At 46.4% G+C, this 17,715-nt stretch overlaps 1 protein-coding gene across 1 annotated transcript in view; it reads right to left on the reverse strand.

The window, feature by feature from the left end:
- TMPRSS15 (transmembrane serine protease 15) overlaps positions 1–17,715 on the reverse strand; it is a 258,100-nt gene that overhangs the window by 226,542 nt on the left and 13,843 nt on the right. The window contains exons 4-5 of the mRNA XM_075263447.1: positions 2,982–3,133; positions 1,630–1,689 (exon numbers count right to left, since the gene is read on the reverse strand). Coding sequence (XP_075119548.1) covers positions 1,630–1,689; positions 2,982–3,133 — 212 coding nt within the window. The remainder of the gene's footprint in view (positions 1–1,629; positions 1,690–2,981; positions 3,134–17,715) is intronic.

A 17,715-nucleotide genomic window follows, 5' to 3' on the forward strand; every position in this document is an offset into this window, starting at 1 on the left:
TGTTTATTATTTTTTCACACCTACCATGAACTTTGGGTCTTGAAGGCACCCCAAAATATAAAATTGTAATTTTCACTTTGTGAAAAAGTTATTGGACCCCAACCAAATCTTTGGGCCAAACTGTCCAAATCTAAAATGAAACAGATCTTCAGAGGTTCGCCCATCTCTAACCAAACATTCCTCTATTTTTCCCCTAAATATTCTTGAATAAATTGACAACCTGGTGTAATAGTCAGGGGGGCGTTTCCTTGCTTAGTCTGACACTGTCCAATAGGTGCAGGCTGTGCCTAACAAGGGGAAGGATAATATCCAACTATCATAAATTTCAAGGACAGATGACGGAGGGGACAATTTATCATAAGGGGATTGTTTTTGGCCACTTTTTTGTCTTGGTCTATTTTGGACTAGTGATTTTTTATTCATTTTTTGTTAAAATATTATGGTGATTTATTTAAGGTGGTTCAGATTTTTTTTTTTTTTTTTTGCAACTCTGTAGGTGGAGTGCAACAGTTCACTAAGACTATTTGGTGCATTTGTAAGAAGTGGAGTTTGAGAATTTTACATGAGTGAACTCATAGATCCTCTTTAAAAGAAATTGACATAAGATGATAAGTTATCGGTTATATGAAAAATCTTATCCAGTATTCACACTGGCCATTGAGCGATCAGAATTTGGCTGGGGCTTCCCAGTTCCTAAAGTGTTCTGTGGGAAAGGTTAGCAGTCATCTCATCGATATAGAAAAGACGGTCAGCACTTTGCCTGTCGTGCTCATGAAGAAGTGGCCAAGCCTATCAAGTAAGATCCAAGGAGGTCCCAACACTTACAATGTCTTGATGTTCAAGTTTATTCGAATAGACTCACAATTGGCCACTAGAGATGAGCGAACACTAAAATGTCTGAGGTTCGAAATCTGATTCGAACAGCCGCACACTGTTCGACTGTTCGAATGGATTTCGAACCCCATTATAGTCTATGGGGGGAAATGCTCGTTTCAGGGGTACGCAAAATTCAATAAAATCATACTTACCAAGTCCACTAGTGACGGTCGGGCTGGATTCTCCTTGAAGTCTTCTCCCGCCCCCACGGCGTTTTCCGGCTGGAATTCACTCTGCCTAGGCATCGGGGCCTAGGCAGAGGTGACTGTGCAAGCGCGGTCGGCTCTGCCCGGCCTGACACCTGAGCAGAGCGAACTGCGCATGCGTGGGCATGCCCGCGCATGCGCAGTTGGCTCTGCCTAGGCCGGATGCCTAGGCAGAGTGAATTCCAGCCGGAAGATGCCGCAGGGAAGCTGCACGGAGAAGACTTCTAAAGGTAATAGAAGAACCAGCGTTGATTGGCAGAATGTATAGCATTCAACGCTGGTTCTGCATTGAACCTTAAACTTCGAACAGCTAGTAGTGTTCGATCGAGTACGAGTATTTCGAATACCATAGTATTCGATCGAACACCTACTCGATCGAACACTACTCGCTCATCCCTATTGGCCATGTTTCGGCCCATCAAAAGCCTTGGTCATCCACAGACAGCCTGAGCATATCCACAGTATCAGAAGCCATAGAAGCTGTTATAGGGACCATAATACTCCACATTGGGATCTGCACATTTTCCTAGCACATATCACTACTCACCTGCAGTGGTCGGTCTAGCAACAGACGTGGTAGGACTTGCTGTAGCAAATGGGGGAGAACCTGTAAAATCAACCCAGATATTCAATCTCATTTAAGCAAAAACCTTCCACAGTATACTATTTCTACATATCATCTTGAAAACTGTGGTTCAATTTCATGGAGTTGTATCATATATTGTGGCCATCTTGGTTTTAATGGCAGAAATACAAGATTCTAACACAAATCTTCCATAATTCCTCCAAAAATTCATACGACTATTGATGTCACGCTTCATAACTCCACAAATTTGATCCATATTGAAAGTGAACCCCAAGGAAATCTTTCCTGTTGAAAAGGATTTAAGATTTGTCCATGAACATATAGGCTAACATTATTTTGGACAGATGGGATTTCTTATTTTTCCTCTCGGCTTGATGTATCCCAAACTAGGAACCATTAAATGACTACATTTGACGTAACATGATTTCGCCATGATGTTTATATTATAAGTGGCCACCCAATGGTTACGACATGATCTGCACCCTGTTGAGGATTTTTCTACCATGTTGCTATAATGTCTTCTGACAAAAGATATTTATGGCATATCAACTGGATACACCATACATTTTTGATACATGTACTCATCTCTAAAATGAACCCCTCCATACTGCAGCCCTTACCAGATCACAACCACACTGAGAAGTCAGTCCTGGATGGTTGGTTTTACAAACAGACCTCTGAGCTATGCTGTCTCTGTACATCCTATAGAAATGAATGTGAATTATGGAAACAGAGTAGAATAGTAAGTTACATTGTTTCTGTAACTACCATTCAGTCCTATAGGAATTGCGGAAACAGCGTGGCTCAGAGTAACTCTATTTCCATAACATTCGACCAGTGCAAGAACACAGAGACTGGGGTATGTGTCAGTTTCAAGGTGGGTAAAGATCCCAAAGGTTGAACCCAAATCATACATTATGCCATAAATGTTTTTCATTGGAAACCCCCTTTAAATTTTAGTTGAAGGAATAGTGTAGTTGGAGTAAGGGTGAACACATCTTTATGCAGTATACTTTATTTTAAAACATATAAGTGGTTAATATTTGTAAAGTTACCTGGGTCTCAGTGCACCGGATACAGGCTATTGGGGCACATTTATTAAGATACTTATGTCTTTTTTTTCTGTAAATTGCACCTTTTTGGGTCTTTTTCTAACTTGTACCTTATTTATGCAGCATGTGCACAACTAGGAGGTGCGCCAACATCATCGATAGACAACACAGTAAAACTAGTCTAAAGATGGCGCACCTGTAAAAAAAAAAATATGGCCCAAAAGGGGCAAATGATAAATAACCCAATTGTCTTTTACTTACCTGTAATCGTTATGGTTGAGATGTCTATTTTATACTTCTTGGTGAGTTCTGAATGATTTCCCTGAATACCAATAGTTAGAGCATTCTGAATATCTTCATTCAATAGAACTTGTGTAAATTGTGCTGTGAAAACCACGATGACGCTGCCATTTCTGAGAATAGACAAGTGAGACAAAAGAAAATGACTACATGGACTGCGTATAAGGTTATGTTCAGCTTTGTAATTTAATAGTGGCAGTAGAGATAAACTTTAAGAAATAATGCAAATTTGTGAAATGTCTCCTATGCAGATCCATGTGTCTCCATGATAACAGACTACAAACAATCCTCATGGGGTCAGATGTTACTGAAATACTCTTTTTCCATCTGTCCTCTAATTCTTACTGAACTACAAGCCAACAACATAAAAGGATGGGAAATGACTAGGGTTGAGCCGATCTTCAGATTTCAGGATCGATTTTAAAATCTGATTTCCGATCATTTTGCTCCCGATCACAATCGTGAAATTTGCTCGATCGCCGATCGGAATCCGATCTTTCACTTGTCAATGCTACTCTATGGGAAAAATCACTTTTAGGGTTGAGCCGATCTTGAGATAACCTCTGACCTCGATCCCGCTGGAAAAGAACGATCGCGATCGTGAAATTTACTCAACCGTTGATCGGAATCTGATCTTTTCCGATCCCGATCGCTCAACCCTAGGAATTTCCAATCCAGGCTATTTGCTATTTTTTTTCAGAAGCATTTGAGCAAATAGACTTACGTATCATGCCTTGCACACTAGTTTTCTGACAGTTTTTTTTTATGAAAAAATTGCAAAGTTTTCCTTTTTGTATCACATTTGTTACTTTTGTAAAAACTGGGCAGAGCAGGGCAGGGGTCAAAGGGAGCGAAAGCAACGAATCTTGGCCCAAAAGTTTTACTATAGATTCAGTATGCCAATGGGCCAGGAATAGTCCCCAAATGGGTCAGAGGAAAGGAACCACACTTCACCCAGGAATAATCAGTCACATACCTCTTTATCAATGACACACTACGCGTTTCTGAGTATAGACCCCATTGTTAAGTGTACATGGATAAAATGTACACTCAAAAAAGGGGTTCATACCCCAAAATGCATAGTATGTTGTTGATAAATAAAGAAGTATGTGACTTATTATTCCTAGGTGAAACGTGGTTCCTTTCTTCTGACCCATCTGGGGTCTATTCCTGGTCCACTGGCATACTCCAGACACCTTAGAGTGATTACGGAGCCTGCGGCTGTTTCCACTCAGAGAAGAACCCTCTGCTAATGTGTTTATGGTAGTTGTGATCCGCTCACATCCAACCATAGTTAGAGTTCTACCTATTTACTCTTATTTTCTGGTACATTATAACATTACACTATATACAGCTCGGTGCTGTTTTGCTTTTTTCTCGCTTGAGCTACTATAGATTCAGTGGAAAATTCATCAACATAGCTGGTGCATCTTTGGCCTAAGGTCCATATTTGTAACAAAGATTAGCCACATCCCACTTAGGCCTGGTTCACATCTGTGCATGGGTTTCCATTTGGAGACATCGCTTTGGGGCCCCCAGAATAGAAACCTAACCCGCATAGAAAAGCAGCTACAAACTACTGTGGGGTCCATATGGTTTCTGCAAGAAAAATGCGTAGAGAAAAATGCTGCTTGCAGGACTTTTCTCTCTGCATTTTTCATGCAGAGAGGCGAATGGAATGGCCTGAACGCAGGTGTAAACCGGGTCTTACTATGTCTCTCTCGTCACATTCTGTGGGTGAGGCTGTTGTGGGACACCTCATTCCAACTAATGTATAATAACTAGAGATGAGCGAACACTAAAATATTCGAGGTCTGAAATCCGATTCGAACAGCCGCACACTGTTCGACTGTTCAAACGGGTTTCGAACCCCATTATAGTCTATGGGGGGAAATGCTCGTTTCAGGGGTAGACAACATTCGATCACATTCTACTTACCAAGTCCATGAGTGAAGGTCGGGCTGGATTCTTTTCCCTGCGCAGCGTCCCCGCATCCTCTTCCGGCCTTCAATTCACTCTGCTAGGCATCGGGCCTAGGCAGAGCCGACTGCGCATGCGCGGGCATGCGCAGTCAGCTCTGCCCAGGCCCGATGCCTAAGCAGAGTGAATTCAGAGCCGGAAGAGGACACGGGGACACTGCGCAGGGAGAAGACCTCTAAAGGTAAGAGAAGAACCAGCGTTGATTGGCAATGTATAGCATTCTGCCAATCAACGCTGGTTCTGCATCAAGTCCTAACTTCGAACAGCTAGTAGTGTTCGATTGAGTACAAGTATTTCGAATACCGTTGTATTCGATCGAACACCTACTCGATCGAGTACTATTCACTCATCTCTAATAATAACTCATGCCAGTTTTCTGGTTTGAGCTATACAGGAAGCAGCAACAGCTGAATTGTGTGGGGTCTAGGTGTAGGACCTTGATACTGGTACGCTGTGTAAAAAAAAAATCAGTTTTGTACCTGACAACTTTTTAAAGACTGATGTACTATATGTCAGTCTTAATAAATCTACCCTAGTGTCTCATAAAAGATTATGTATTGAGCATACAGTTCTGTAACCTGAGTCCAATTTAACCTGAAAGACTATTGTGAAGGTGAAGCTCGAACATTAACAACTAGAGATGAGCGAACACTAAAATGTTCGAGGTTCGAAATTCGATTCGAACAGCCGCTCAATGTTCGTGTGTTCGAACGGGTTTCAAACCCCATTATAGTCTATGGGGAACAGATACTCGTTAAGGGGGAAACCCAAATCCGTGTCTGGAGGGTCACCAAGTCCACTATGACACCCCAGGAAATGATGCCAACACCTCTGGAATCACACTGGGACAGCAGGGGAAGCATGTCTGGGGGCATCTAACACACCAAAGACCCTCTATTACCCCAACATCACAGCCTAACAACTACACACTTTACACACTCAATACCACCTCTCTGACAGTAGGAAAACACCTTGAAACATGTGTATTTGGCACTTGCAGTGAGGAGAGCTTGTCACCAGCAGTGAATTTGGCCCTTGTAGTAAGTTGAGGTTGGCACCAACATTTGTTTTGAAAATCAGGGTGGATTGAGCCTCTAACCAGCAGAGTTTGGGCAAATTCATGGTGGAGGGAGCCTCTAAAAACCCCAGTTTGGACCAATTCATGGTGGAGGGAGACTCTAAAAACCCCAGTTTGGACCAATTCATGGTGGAGGGAGACTCTAAAAACCCCAGTTTGGACCAATTCATGGTGGAGGGAGCCTCTAAAAACCCCAGTTTGGACCAATTCATGGTGGAGGGAGCCTCTAACCAGCCCAGTTTGGGCAAATTCATGGTGGAGGGAGCCTCTAACCAGCCCAGTTTGGACCAATTAATGGTGGAGGGAGCCTCTAACCAGCCCAGTTTGGACCAATTAATGGTGGAGGGAGCCTCTAACCACCCCAGTTTGGACCAATTCATGGTGGAGGGAGCCTCTAACCAGCCCAGTTTGGACCAATTCATGGTGGAGGGAGCCTCTAAAAAACCCAGTTTGGACCAATTCATGGTGGAGGGAGCCTCTAAACAGCCCAGTTTGGGCAAATTCATGGTGGAGGGAGCCTCTAACCACCCCAGTTTGGACCAATTCATGGTGGAGGGAGCCTCTAAACAGCCAAGTTTGGACCAATTCATGGTGAAGGGAGCCTCTAAAAACCCGTTTGGACCAATTCATGGTGGAGGGAGCCTCTAACCAGCCCAGTTTGGGCAAATTCATGGTGGAGGGAGCCTCTAAACAGCCCAGTTTGGGCAAATTCATGGTGGAGGGAGCCTCTAACCAGCCCAGTTTGGACCAATTCATGGTGGAGGGAGCCTCTAACCAGCCCAGTTTGGGCAAATTCATGGTGGAGGGAGCCTCTAAACAGCCCAGTTTGGGCAAATTCATGGTGGAGGGAGCCTCTAACCAGCCCAGTTTGGACCAATTCATGGTGGAGGGAGCCTCTAACCAGCCCAGTTTGGGCAAATTCATGGTGGAGGGAGCCTCTAAACAGCCCAGTTTGGGCAAATTCATGGTGGAGGGAGCCTCTAACCAGCCCAGTTTGGACCAATTAATGGTGGAGGGAGCCTCTAAACAGCCAAGTTTTGGGAAATTCATGGTGGAGGGAGCCTCTAACCAGCCCAGTTTGGACCAATTCATGGTGGAGGGAGCCTCTAACCAGCCCAGTTTGGACCAATTCATGGTGGAGGGAGCCTCTAAACAGCCCAGTTTGGGCAAATTCATGGTGGAGGGAGCCTCTAAAAAACCCAGTTTGGACCAATTCATGGTGGAGGGAGCCTCTAATTAGCCCAGTTTGGACCAATTAATTGTGGAGGGAGCCTCTAACCAGCCCAGTTTGGACCAATTAATGGTGGAGGGAGCCTCTAACCACCCCAGTTTGGGCAAATTCATGGTGGAGGGAGCCTCTAACCAGCCCAGTTTGGACCAATTAATGGTGGAGGGAGCCTCTAAACAGCCAAGTTTTGGGAAATTCATGGTGGAGGGAGCCTCTAACCAGCCCAGTTTGGACCAATTCATGGTGGAGGGAGCCTCTAAACAGCCCAGTTTGGGCAAATTCATGGTGGAGGGAGCCTCTAACCAGCCAAGTTTGGACCAATTCATGGTGAAGGGAGCCTCTAAAAACCCGTTTGGACCAATTCATGGTGGAGGGAGCCTCTAACCAGCCCAGTTTGGGCAAATTCATGGTGGAGGGAGCCTCTAAACAGCCCAGTTTGGGCAAATTCATGGTGGAGGGAGCCTCTAACCAGCCCAGTTTGGACCAATTCATGGTGGAGGGAGCCTCTAACCAGCCCAGTTTGGGCAAATTCATGGTGGAGGGAGCCTCTAAACAGCCCAGTTTGGGCAAATTCATGGTGGAGGGAGCCTCTAACCAGCCCAGTTTGGACCAATTAATGGTGGAGGGAGCCTCTAACCAGCCCAGTTTGGGCAAATTCATGGTGGAGGGAGCCTCTAAACAGCCCAGTTTGGGCAAATTCATGGTGGAGGGAGCCTCTAACCAGCCCAGTTTGGACCAATTCATGGTGGAGGGAGCCTCTAACCAGCCCAGTTTGGACCAATTCATGGTGGAGGGAGCCTCTAACCAGCCCAGTTTGGGCAAATTCATGGTGGAGGGAGCCTCTAAACAGCCCAGTTTGGGCAAATTCATGGTGGAGGGAGCCTCTAACCAGCCCAGTTTGGACCAATTAATGGTGGAGGGAGCCTCTAAACAGCCAAGTTTTGGGAAATTCATGGTGGAGGGAGCCTCTAACCAGCCCAGTTTGGACCAATTCATGGTGGAGGGAGCCTCTAAACAGCCCAGTTTGGGCAAATTCATGGTGGAGGGAGCCTCTAAACAGCCAAGTTTGGACCAATTCATGGTGAAGGGAGCCTCTAAAAACCCGTTTGGACCAATTCATGGTGGAGGGAGCCTCTAACCAGCCCAGTTTGGGCAAATTCATGGTGGAGGGAGCCTCTAAACAGCCCAGTTTGGGCAAATTCATGGTGGAGGGAGCCTCTAACCAGCCCAGTTTGGACCAATTAATGGTGGAGGGAGCCTCTAACCAGCCCAGTTTGGGCAAATTCATGGTGGAGGGAGCCTCTAAACAGCCCAGTTTGGGCAAATTCATGGTGGAGGGAGCCTCTAACCAGCCCAGTTTGGACCAATTAATGGTGGAGGGAGCCTCTAAACAGCCAAGTTTTGGGAAATTCATGGTGGAGGGAGCCTCTAACCAGCCCAGTTTGGACCAATTCATGGTGGAGGGAGCCTCTAACCAGCCCAGTTTGGACCAATTCATGGTGGAGGGAGCCTCTAACCAGCCCAGTTTGGGCAAATTCATGGTGGAGGGAGCCTCTAAACAGCCCAGTTTGGGCAAATTCATGGTGGAGGGAGCCTCTAACCAGCCCAGTTTGGACCAATTCATGGTGGAGGGAGCCTCTAACCAGCCCAGTTTGGGCAAATTCATGGTGGAGGGAGCCTCTAAACAGCCCAGTTTGGGCAAATTCATGGTGGAGGGAGCCTCTAACCAGCCCAGTTTGGACCAATTCATGGTGGAGGGAGCCTCTAACCAGCCCAGTTTGGGCAAATTCATGGTGGAGGGAGCCTCTAACCAGCCCAGTTTGGACCAATTCATGGTGGAGGGAGCCTCTAAACAGCCCAGTTTGGGCAAATTCATGGTGGAGGGAGCCTCTAAAAAACCCAGTTTGGACCAATTCATGGTGGAGGGAGCCTCTAATTAGCCCAGTTTGGACCAATTAATTGTGGAGGGAGCCTCTAACCAGCCCAGTTTGGACCAATTCATGGTGGAGGGAGCCTCTAACCAGCCCAGTTTGGGCAAATTCATGGTGGAGGGAGCCTCTAAACAGCCCAGTTTGGGCAAATTCATGGTGGAGGGAGCCTCTAAAAAACCCAGTTTGGACCAATTCATGGTGGAGGGAGCCTCTAATTAGCCCAGTTTGGACCAATTAATTGTGGAGGGAGCCTCTAACCAGCCCAGTTTGGGCAAATTCATGGTGGAGGGAGCCTCTAACCAGCCCAGTTTGGACCAATTCATGGTGGAGGGAGCCTCTAACCAGCCCAGTTTGGACCAATTCATGGTGGAGGGAGCCTCTAAAAAACCCAGTTTGGACCAATTCATGGTGGAGGGAGCCTCTAAACAGCCCAGTTTGGGCAAATTCATGGTGGAAGGAGCCTCTAACCAGCAGAGTTGTGGGAAAGCAGGGTGGAGGGAGCCTCTAACCAGCAGAGTTGGTGGAAATCAGGGTGGAGGGAGCCTCTAACCAGCAGAGTTGGGGGAAATCATGTTGGAGGGAGCCTAGTATTAGCAGAATTGTGCAACGCTTATGGTGGATGAGTATGAGGATGCGGAGGAATTGGAGAGGTTGAGTACAGACATGGAGTTTCATGTTGGGGTGCTTTACACAGGTGGGCACAAAAATGAAGGCTCTATCCAGTGGTGGTTCATTTATATCAAAGTGAGCCGGTCGGCACTCTCAGCTGACAGACGGGTGCGCTTGTCAGTGATGATGCCACCGGCTGCACTGAACACCCTCTCAGATAGGACGCTGGCGGCAGGACAGGACAGCACCTCCAAGGCATATAGGGCAAGTTCAAGCCACAGGTCCAACTTCGACACCCAATACGTGTAGGGCGCAGAGGGGTCGGAGAGGACAGGGCTGTGGTCGGAAAGGTATTCCCGCAACATGCGCCTATACTTCTCACGCCTGGTGACACTAGGACCCTCCGTGGCGGCACTTTGGCGAGGGGGTGCCATCAAGGTGTCCCAGACCTTAGACAGTGTGCCCCTCGTTTGTGTGGACCGGTGAGAACTTGGTTGCCTACTGGAGGAACTGCCCTCCCTGCCGCCAACGTCACATGCTGGAAACATCTCCATCATATTCTGCACCAATTGCCTGTGGCAAGCATTGATGCGATTGGCCCTCCCCTCTACCGGAATAAAAGACGAGATGTTGTTTTTATACCGGGGGTCAAGGATAGCAAAGATCCAGTACTGGTTGTCCTCCATGATTTTGACAATACGCTTGTCGGTTGTAAAGCACCCCAACATGAACTCAGCCATGTCTGCCACAGTGTTAGTTGGCATGACTCCTCTGGCCCCACCGGAAAGTTCAATCTCCATTTCCTCCTCATCCTCCATGTCTACCCATCCGCGCTGCAACAATGGGACGATTCGAAGTTGCCCGGAAGCCTCCTGTATCACCATCACATCATCGGACAACTCTTCTTCCTCCTCCTCCTCCTCCTCCTCCTCCATTAAACGCAGTGAAGCGGACAGATGTGTGGACCTACTCTCCAGCTGTGACGGATCGGATGCTATCCCTAACTCCTCTGTGTGATCTGAGTTATCCCTGATGTCAATCAGGGATTCTCTCAGAACACACAAGAGCGGGATTGTAAGGCTCACCATCGCATCCTCAGAGCTCACCCTCCTTGTGGACTCCTCAAAGACCCGTAGGATGTCACAAAGGTCTCTCATCCATGGCCACTCATGGATGTGAAACTGAGGCAGCTGACTTTGTGGCACCCTAGGGTTTTGTAGCTGGTATTCCATCAAAGGTCTCTGCTGCTCAACCACTCTATTCAACATCTGAAACGTTGAGTTCCAGCGTGTGGGGACGTCGCACAAAAGCCGGTGTTGTGGCACATGCAGGCGTTGCTGGAGAGATTTTAAGCTAGCAGCGGCTACTGTCGACTTGCGAAAGTGGGCGCACATGCGCCGCACTTTCACCAGTAGCTCTGGAACATTGGGGTAGCTCTTTAGGAAACGTTGCACCACTAGGTTGAAGACGTGGGCCAGGCATGGAACATGTTGGAGTCCGGCAAGCTCCAGAGCTGCTACCAGGTTCCGGCCGTTATCACAAACGACCATGCCTGGGCCCAGGTGCAGCAGCTCAAACCATATTGCCGTCTCATCGAGGAGGGCATCCCTCACCTTGGAGGCAGTGTGCTGTCTGTCCCCCAAGCTGATCAGCTTCAGCACAGCCTGCTGACGTCTACCAACGCCAGTGCTGCAACGTTTCCAACTCGTAGCTGGGGTCAATCTAACAGCGGAGGAGGAGGCGGTGGCGGAGGAGGAGGCGGTGGCGGAGGAGGAGGCGGTAGAGGAGGAGGAGGAGGGGGGTGTTCTTCTCGTGTCCCTGCCAGGAATGTTAGGCGGGGAGACGAGGTACACCGGGCCAGTTTGGGAAGCAGTCCCAGCCTCAACTACATTCACCCAGTGTGCCGTCAGTGAAATGTAGCGTCCCTGTCCGCATGCACTTGTCCACGCGTCGGTGGTCAAGTGGACCTTTGTGCAAAGCGCGGAACTAAGGGCCCGCCTGATGTTGAGTGACACGTGCTGGTGCAAGGCGGGGACGGCACACCGGGAGAAGTAGTGACGGCTAGGGACGGCATAGCGAGGTGCCGCAGTTGCCATCAGGTCCAGGAAGGCGGGAGTTTCAACAAGCCGGAACGCCAACATCTCCTGGGCCAGCAGTTTAGCGATGTTGGCGTTCAAGGCTTGCGCGTGTGGGTGGTTAGCAGTGTATTTCTGCCGCCGCTCCAATGTCTGAGAGATGGTGGGTTGTTGTAAAGAAACACCTGATGGTGCCTTTGATGGTGCAGGAGAAGGAGATAAGACAGGACCAGGGGAGGATGAGGTAGAAGTCAACAAAGTGGCGGAGGCAGATGAAGTGGTGTCCTGGCTCGTCCTCTGGAGTGCATCGCCAGCACAGTCAGCAGTGGCAGTGGCAGAGGCAGAGGCAGTGGCAGTGGCGTGAACGGCAGGCGGCCTTTGTCCTGCCGTTGCTGCCTGCCACTGATTCCAGTGCTTGGATTCCAAATGACGGCGCATTGAAGTGGTGGACAGGTTGCTCTTCTCAGAGCCCCTAATCAATTTCGAGAGGCAAATTGTGCAGACAACACTATATCTGTCCTCGGCGCATTCCTTGAAAAAACTCCACACCTTCGAGAAACGTGCCCTCGAGGTGGGAGTTTTTCGGGGCTGGGTACGAACTGGAACATCTTGGGAGATTCCGGGTGTGGCCTGGCTTCGCCTAAGCTGCTGACCTCTGCCTCTGCCTCTAGCTACCCTTTTTGGTGCTGCACCTGCCTCAACATCCACACTACTTTCCCCGCTTGACATCCCCCCTGTCCAGGTCGGGTCAGTGTCCTCATCATCCACCACTTCCTCTTCCAACTCCTGTCTCATCTCCTCCTCCCGCACAATGCGCCGGTCAACTGGATGCCCTGACGGCAACTGCGTCACATCATCGTCGATGAGGGTGGGTTGCTGGTCATCCACCACCAAATCGAACGGAGATGGAGGAGACTCTAGTGTTTGAGCATCTGGACACAGATGCTCCTCTGTTAGGTTCGTGGAATCGTGACGTGGAGAGGCAGGTTGAGGGACAATGAAAGGAGCGGAGAACAGCTCTGGGGAGCAGGAACAGTTTGGGTTATTGTTCTGTAAAGCTTCGGAATTTTGGGAGGAAGGAAGACAAGACTGTTGGGTAATAGGAGGAGAGGAGGCAGAGTCTGACTGGCTGCTGGACAATGTGCTGTAAGCGTTCTCTGACAGCCATTGCAAGACCTGTTCCTGGTTCTCGGGCCTACTAAGGTTTGTACCCTGCAGTTTAGTTAATGTGGCAAGCAACCCTGGCACTGTGGAGTGGCGCAATGCTTGCTGCCCCACAGGAGTAGGCACGGGACGCCCTGTGGCTTCACTGCTACCTTGCTCCCCAGAACCATTCCCCCGACCTCGCCCACGGCCTCGTCCACGTCCCTTTCCGGGAGCCTTGCGCATTTTGAATTCCTAGTTAGAAATTGGCACTGTATACCAGTAGTAAAAATTGTGGGTGCACGTAACCCCAATATATTCTTTGAATTCCCAGTCAGAAACTGGCACTATATGGCAGTAGCAAGAAATGAGGGTATTTGTATTCCCAATATACTCTTTGAATTCCCAGTCAGACAATGGCACTGTATACCAGTAGTAAAAATTGTGGGTGCACGTAACCCCAATATATTCTTTGAATTCCCAGTCAGAAACTGGCACTATATGGCAGTAGCAAGAAATGAGGGTATTTGTATTCCCAATATACTCTTTGAATTCCCAGTCAGACAATGGCACTGTATACCAGTAGTAAAAATTGTGGGTGCACGTAACCCCAATATATTCTTTGAATTCCCAGTCAGAAACTGGCACTATATGGCAGTAGCAAGAAATGAGGGTATTTGTATTCCCAATATACTCTTTGAATTCCCAGTCAGACAATGGCACTGTATACCAGTAGTAAAAATTGTGGGTGCACGTAACCCCAATATATTCTTTGAATTCCCAGTCAGAAACTGGCACTATATGGCAGTAGCAAGAAATGAGGGTATTTGTATTCCCAATATACTCTTTGAATTCCCAGTCAGACAATGGCACTGTATACCAGTAGTAAAAATTGTGGGTGCACGTAACCCCAATATATTCTTTGAATTCCCAGTCAGAAACTGGCACTATATGGCAGTAGCAAGAAATGAGGGTATTTGTATTCCCAATATACTCTTTGAATTCCCAGTCAGACAATGGCACTGTATACCAGTAGTAAAAATTGTGGGTGCACGTAACCCCAATATATTCTTTGAATTACCAGTCAGAAACTGGCACTATATGGCAGTAGCAAGAAATGAGGGTATTTGTATTCCCAATATACTCTTTGAATTCCCAGTCAGACAATGGCACTGTATACCAGTAGTAAAAATTGTGGGTGCACGTAACCCCAATATATTCTTTGAATTCCCAGTCAGAAACTGGCACTATATGGCAGTAGCAAGAAATGAGGGTATTTGTATTCCCAATATACTCTTTGAATTCCCAGTCAGACAATGGCACTGTATACCAGTAGTAAAAATTGTGGGTGCACGTAACCCCAATATATTCTTTGAATTCCCAGTCAGAAACTGGCACTATATGGCAGTAGCAAGAAATGAGGGTATTTGTATTCCCAATATACTCTTTGAATTCCCAGTCAGACAATGGCACTGTATACCAGTAGTAAAAATTGTGGGTGCACGTAACCCCAATATATTCTTTGAATTCCCAGTCAGAAACTGGCACTATATGGCAGTAGCAAGAAATGAGGGTATTTGTATTCCCAATATACTCTTTGAATTCCCAGTCAGACAATGGCACTGTATACCAGTAGTAAAAATTGTGGGTGCACGTAACCCCAATATATTCTTTGAATTCCCAGTCAGAAACTGGCACTATATGGCAGTAGCAAGAAATGAGGGTATTTGTATTCTCAATATACTCTTTGAATTCCCAGTCAGACAATGGCACTGTATACCAGTAGTAAAAATTGTGGGTGCACGTAACCCCAATATATTCTTTGAATTCCCAGTCAGAAACTGGCACTATATGGCAGTAGCAAGAAATGAGGGTATTTGTATTCCCAATATACTCTTTGAATTCCCAGTCAGACAATGGCACTGTATACCAGTAGTAAAAATTGTGGGTGCACGTAACCCCAATATATTCTTTGAATTACCAGTCAGAAACTGGCACTATATGGCAGTAGCAAGAAATGAGGGTATTTATAACCCCAATATATTCTTTGAATTCCCAGTCAGACAATGGCACTGTATACCAGTAGTAAAAATTGTGGGTGCACGTAACCCCAATATATTCTTTGAATTCCCAGTCAGAAACTGGCACTATATGGCAGTAGCAAGAAATGAGGGTATTTGTATTCCCAATATACTCTTTGAATTCCCAGTCAGACAATGGCACTGTATACCAGTAGTAAAAATTGTGGGTGCACGTAACCCCAATATATTCTTTGAATTCCCAGTCAGAAACTGGCACTATATGGCAGTAGCAAGAAATGAGGGTATTTGTATTCCCAATATATTCTTTGAATTCCCAGTCAGACAATGGCACTGTATACCAGTAGTAAAAATTGTGGGTGCACGTAACCCCAATATATTCTTTGAATTACCAGTCAGAAACTGGCACTATATGGCAGTAGCAAGAAATGAGGGTATTTATAACCCCAATATATTCTTTGAATTCCCAGTCAGACAATGGCACTGTATACCAGTAGTAAAAATTGTGGGTGCACGTAACCCCAATATATTCTTTGAATTACCAGTCAGAAACTGGCACTATATGGCAGTAGCAAGAAATGAGGGTATTTGTATTCCCAATATATTCTTTGAATTCCCAGTCAGACAATGGCACTGTATACCAGTAGTAAAAATTGTGGGTGTATATAGCCCCAATTCTATTGCTAGGGGACTTGCAGGGTATTTCTGGGGTGAAGGTGGGGGGGCACACCGTTGGAACGGGTATCGGGGTATATATCGGGTATACGGGAATACACTGACAGTGTATTCCATTCAGGATCCTGGGAAAGCTGGGTTGCGGCGATTGAGCCCGTCAGTGCCACGTTACACTGACAAGCTTCTCCCTGGAATTTAGCTCTTACAAGAGCTGTTGGTTGTCTTCTCCTTCCTATCCTAGCCTGTCCCTGCCTACCCAGAATCTAAGCCCTAGCTAGCTGGACGGAAACCTCCGTCCTCGGTGAATTGCAAGCTCAGAATGACGCGAAGCTGGGCGTCGCTGTTCTTTTAAATTAGAGGTCACATGTTTTCGGCAGCCAATGGGTTTTGCCTACTTTTTTCAACGTCACCGGTGTCGTAGTTCCTGTCCCACCTACCCTGCGCTGTTATTGGAGCAAAAAAGGCGCCAGGGAAGGTGGGAGGGGAATCGAGTAATGGCGCATTTTACCACGCGGTGTTCGATTCGATTCGAACATGCCGAACAGCCTAATATCCGATCGAACATGAGTTCGATAGAACACTGTTCGCTCATCTCTATTAACAACAACTTGCCTATGGCTACCCCAATTTGACCACATGCACATGCACATTGCTACCTTATGACATTACATTGGATAGATAGGAAAGTTACAGTAGCCTTTTGCATAATCAGACTAGAGCATTTTCCTTCCCCGTCTAGCTCAATATAATACAGGATCTCTACGTTTTACCCAATTCTATTAGTAAATGCTCGAATCTGAAAATAATGATTGCCAATTGTAGAAAATATAAACGCAATTAAATCTGGCCGGGATTAATTCCGTTGTAATGAGGAACTAGAAAGAACATTGCATTTACAAATATAAGCAGCTTCTAATTTAGAGAAGTGAAACGAAATTACTTATGTTTGCTAAATCCTACAGTGTCATTGCCTATTGAATAAATAGTTTGCTGCTATTCTGCAATTTCTGATTTTTCTTAGCCCATTATCTCCGCACAGGGTGGATTATTACGCTGACATTTTTTACTCAAATTGGATTCCGAGCATGGAGCACTCAAACAAAAGCATACAGTGCGGCACAATTCCCAAGATTAATAGTGTAAAATTGATGGAGGTCAATGTAAATTTCAGCCGTTCAAAAAGTTTTCTTTTGGAACGTAGACTTTACGAACGAAGCCAACTTTCTTCAGAGCAAAAGTTCTTTTTAATGGAAAACAATTACAATCAGGAATTCTGGATTCCTATTCCCATAAGCTGTATAATGCCTGGAGGTAAGAGAGCTGAGCAATGTCAGCTCTGAAACCTTACAAAAAACCCACCCAGAGTAATAGTGGCGTAAAAGTAGCCCACGTGGCAGCTATGGGGCCCTGGAGGAGAAGACGCCTTGGCTGGCTGCTTTTATTCTTTCTATTATTTAGCTCTGTTTTTATTTGGAAAACTGATTTTTGATGAAATATACAAATGGCTACAATGTATATAGATTCAGAATGAGAATGAACAAGTCACTCCTCAACCCAGCCATGCCAGGAAGAAGGTGCGGCCAAAAGAATGGAAAAATATCAAGAATAATCTTGTCGTAAACTGATCAAAGATATGGAGTCTTTCTACATTCTTCATGAGTTGGGATGTTGGGGGGTCAACTTCAGGGTTGTCTCCACATATAACAGTTCATAACAGTCCTTACCAAAAGTTAAAGGGAACCTATCATTAGAATCCCTTTTTTTCTAACTAACACATAGGAGTAGACTTAAGAAAAACTATTCTTCTCCTACCTTTAGATGTCTTCTCCGCGCCACCGTACCATAGACATTCTGTCTTTATGCAAATGAGTTCTCTCGCAGCACTGAGGGCGTTTGCAATGCTGCGAGAGAACTCTCCAGTGTCGCCTCCATCTTCT

This window comes from Leptodactylus fuscus, chromosome 2 (assembly GCF_031893055.1).
Source record: "Leptodactylus fuscus isolate aLepFus1 chromosome 2, aLepFus1.hap2, whole genome shotgun sequence".
Taxonomy (NCBI): Eukaryota; Metazoa; Chordata; class Amphibia; order Anura; family Leptodactylidae; genus Leptodactylus; species Leptodactylus fuscus.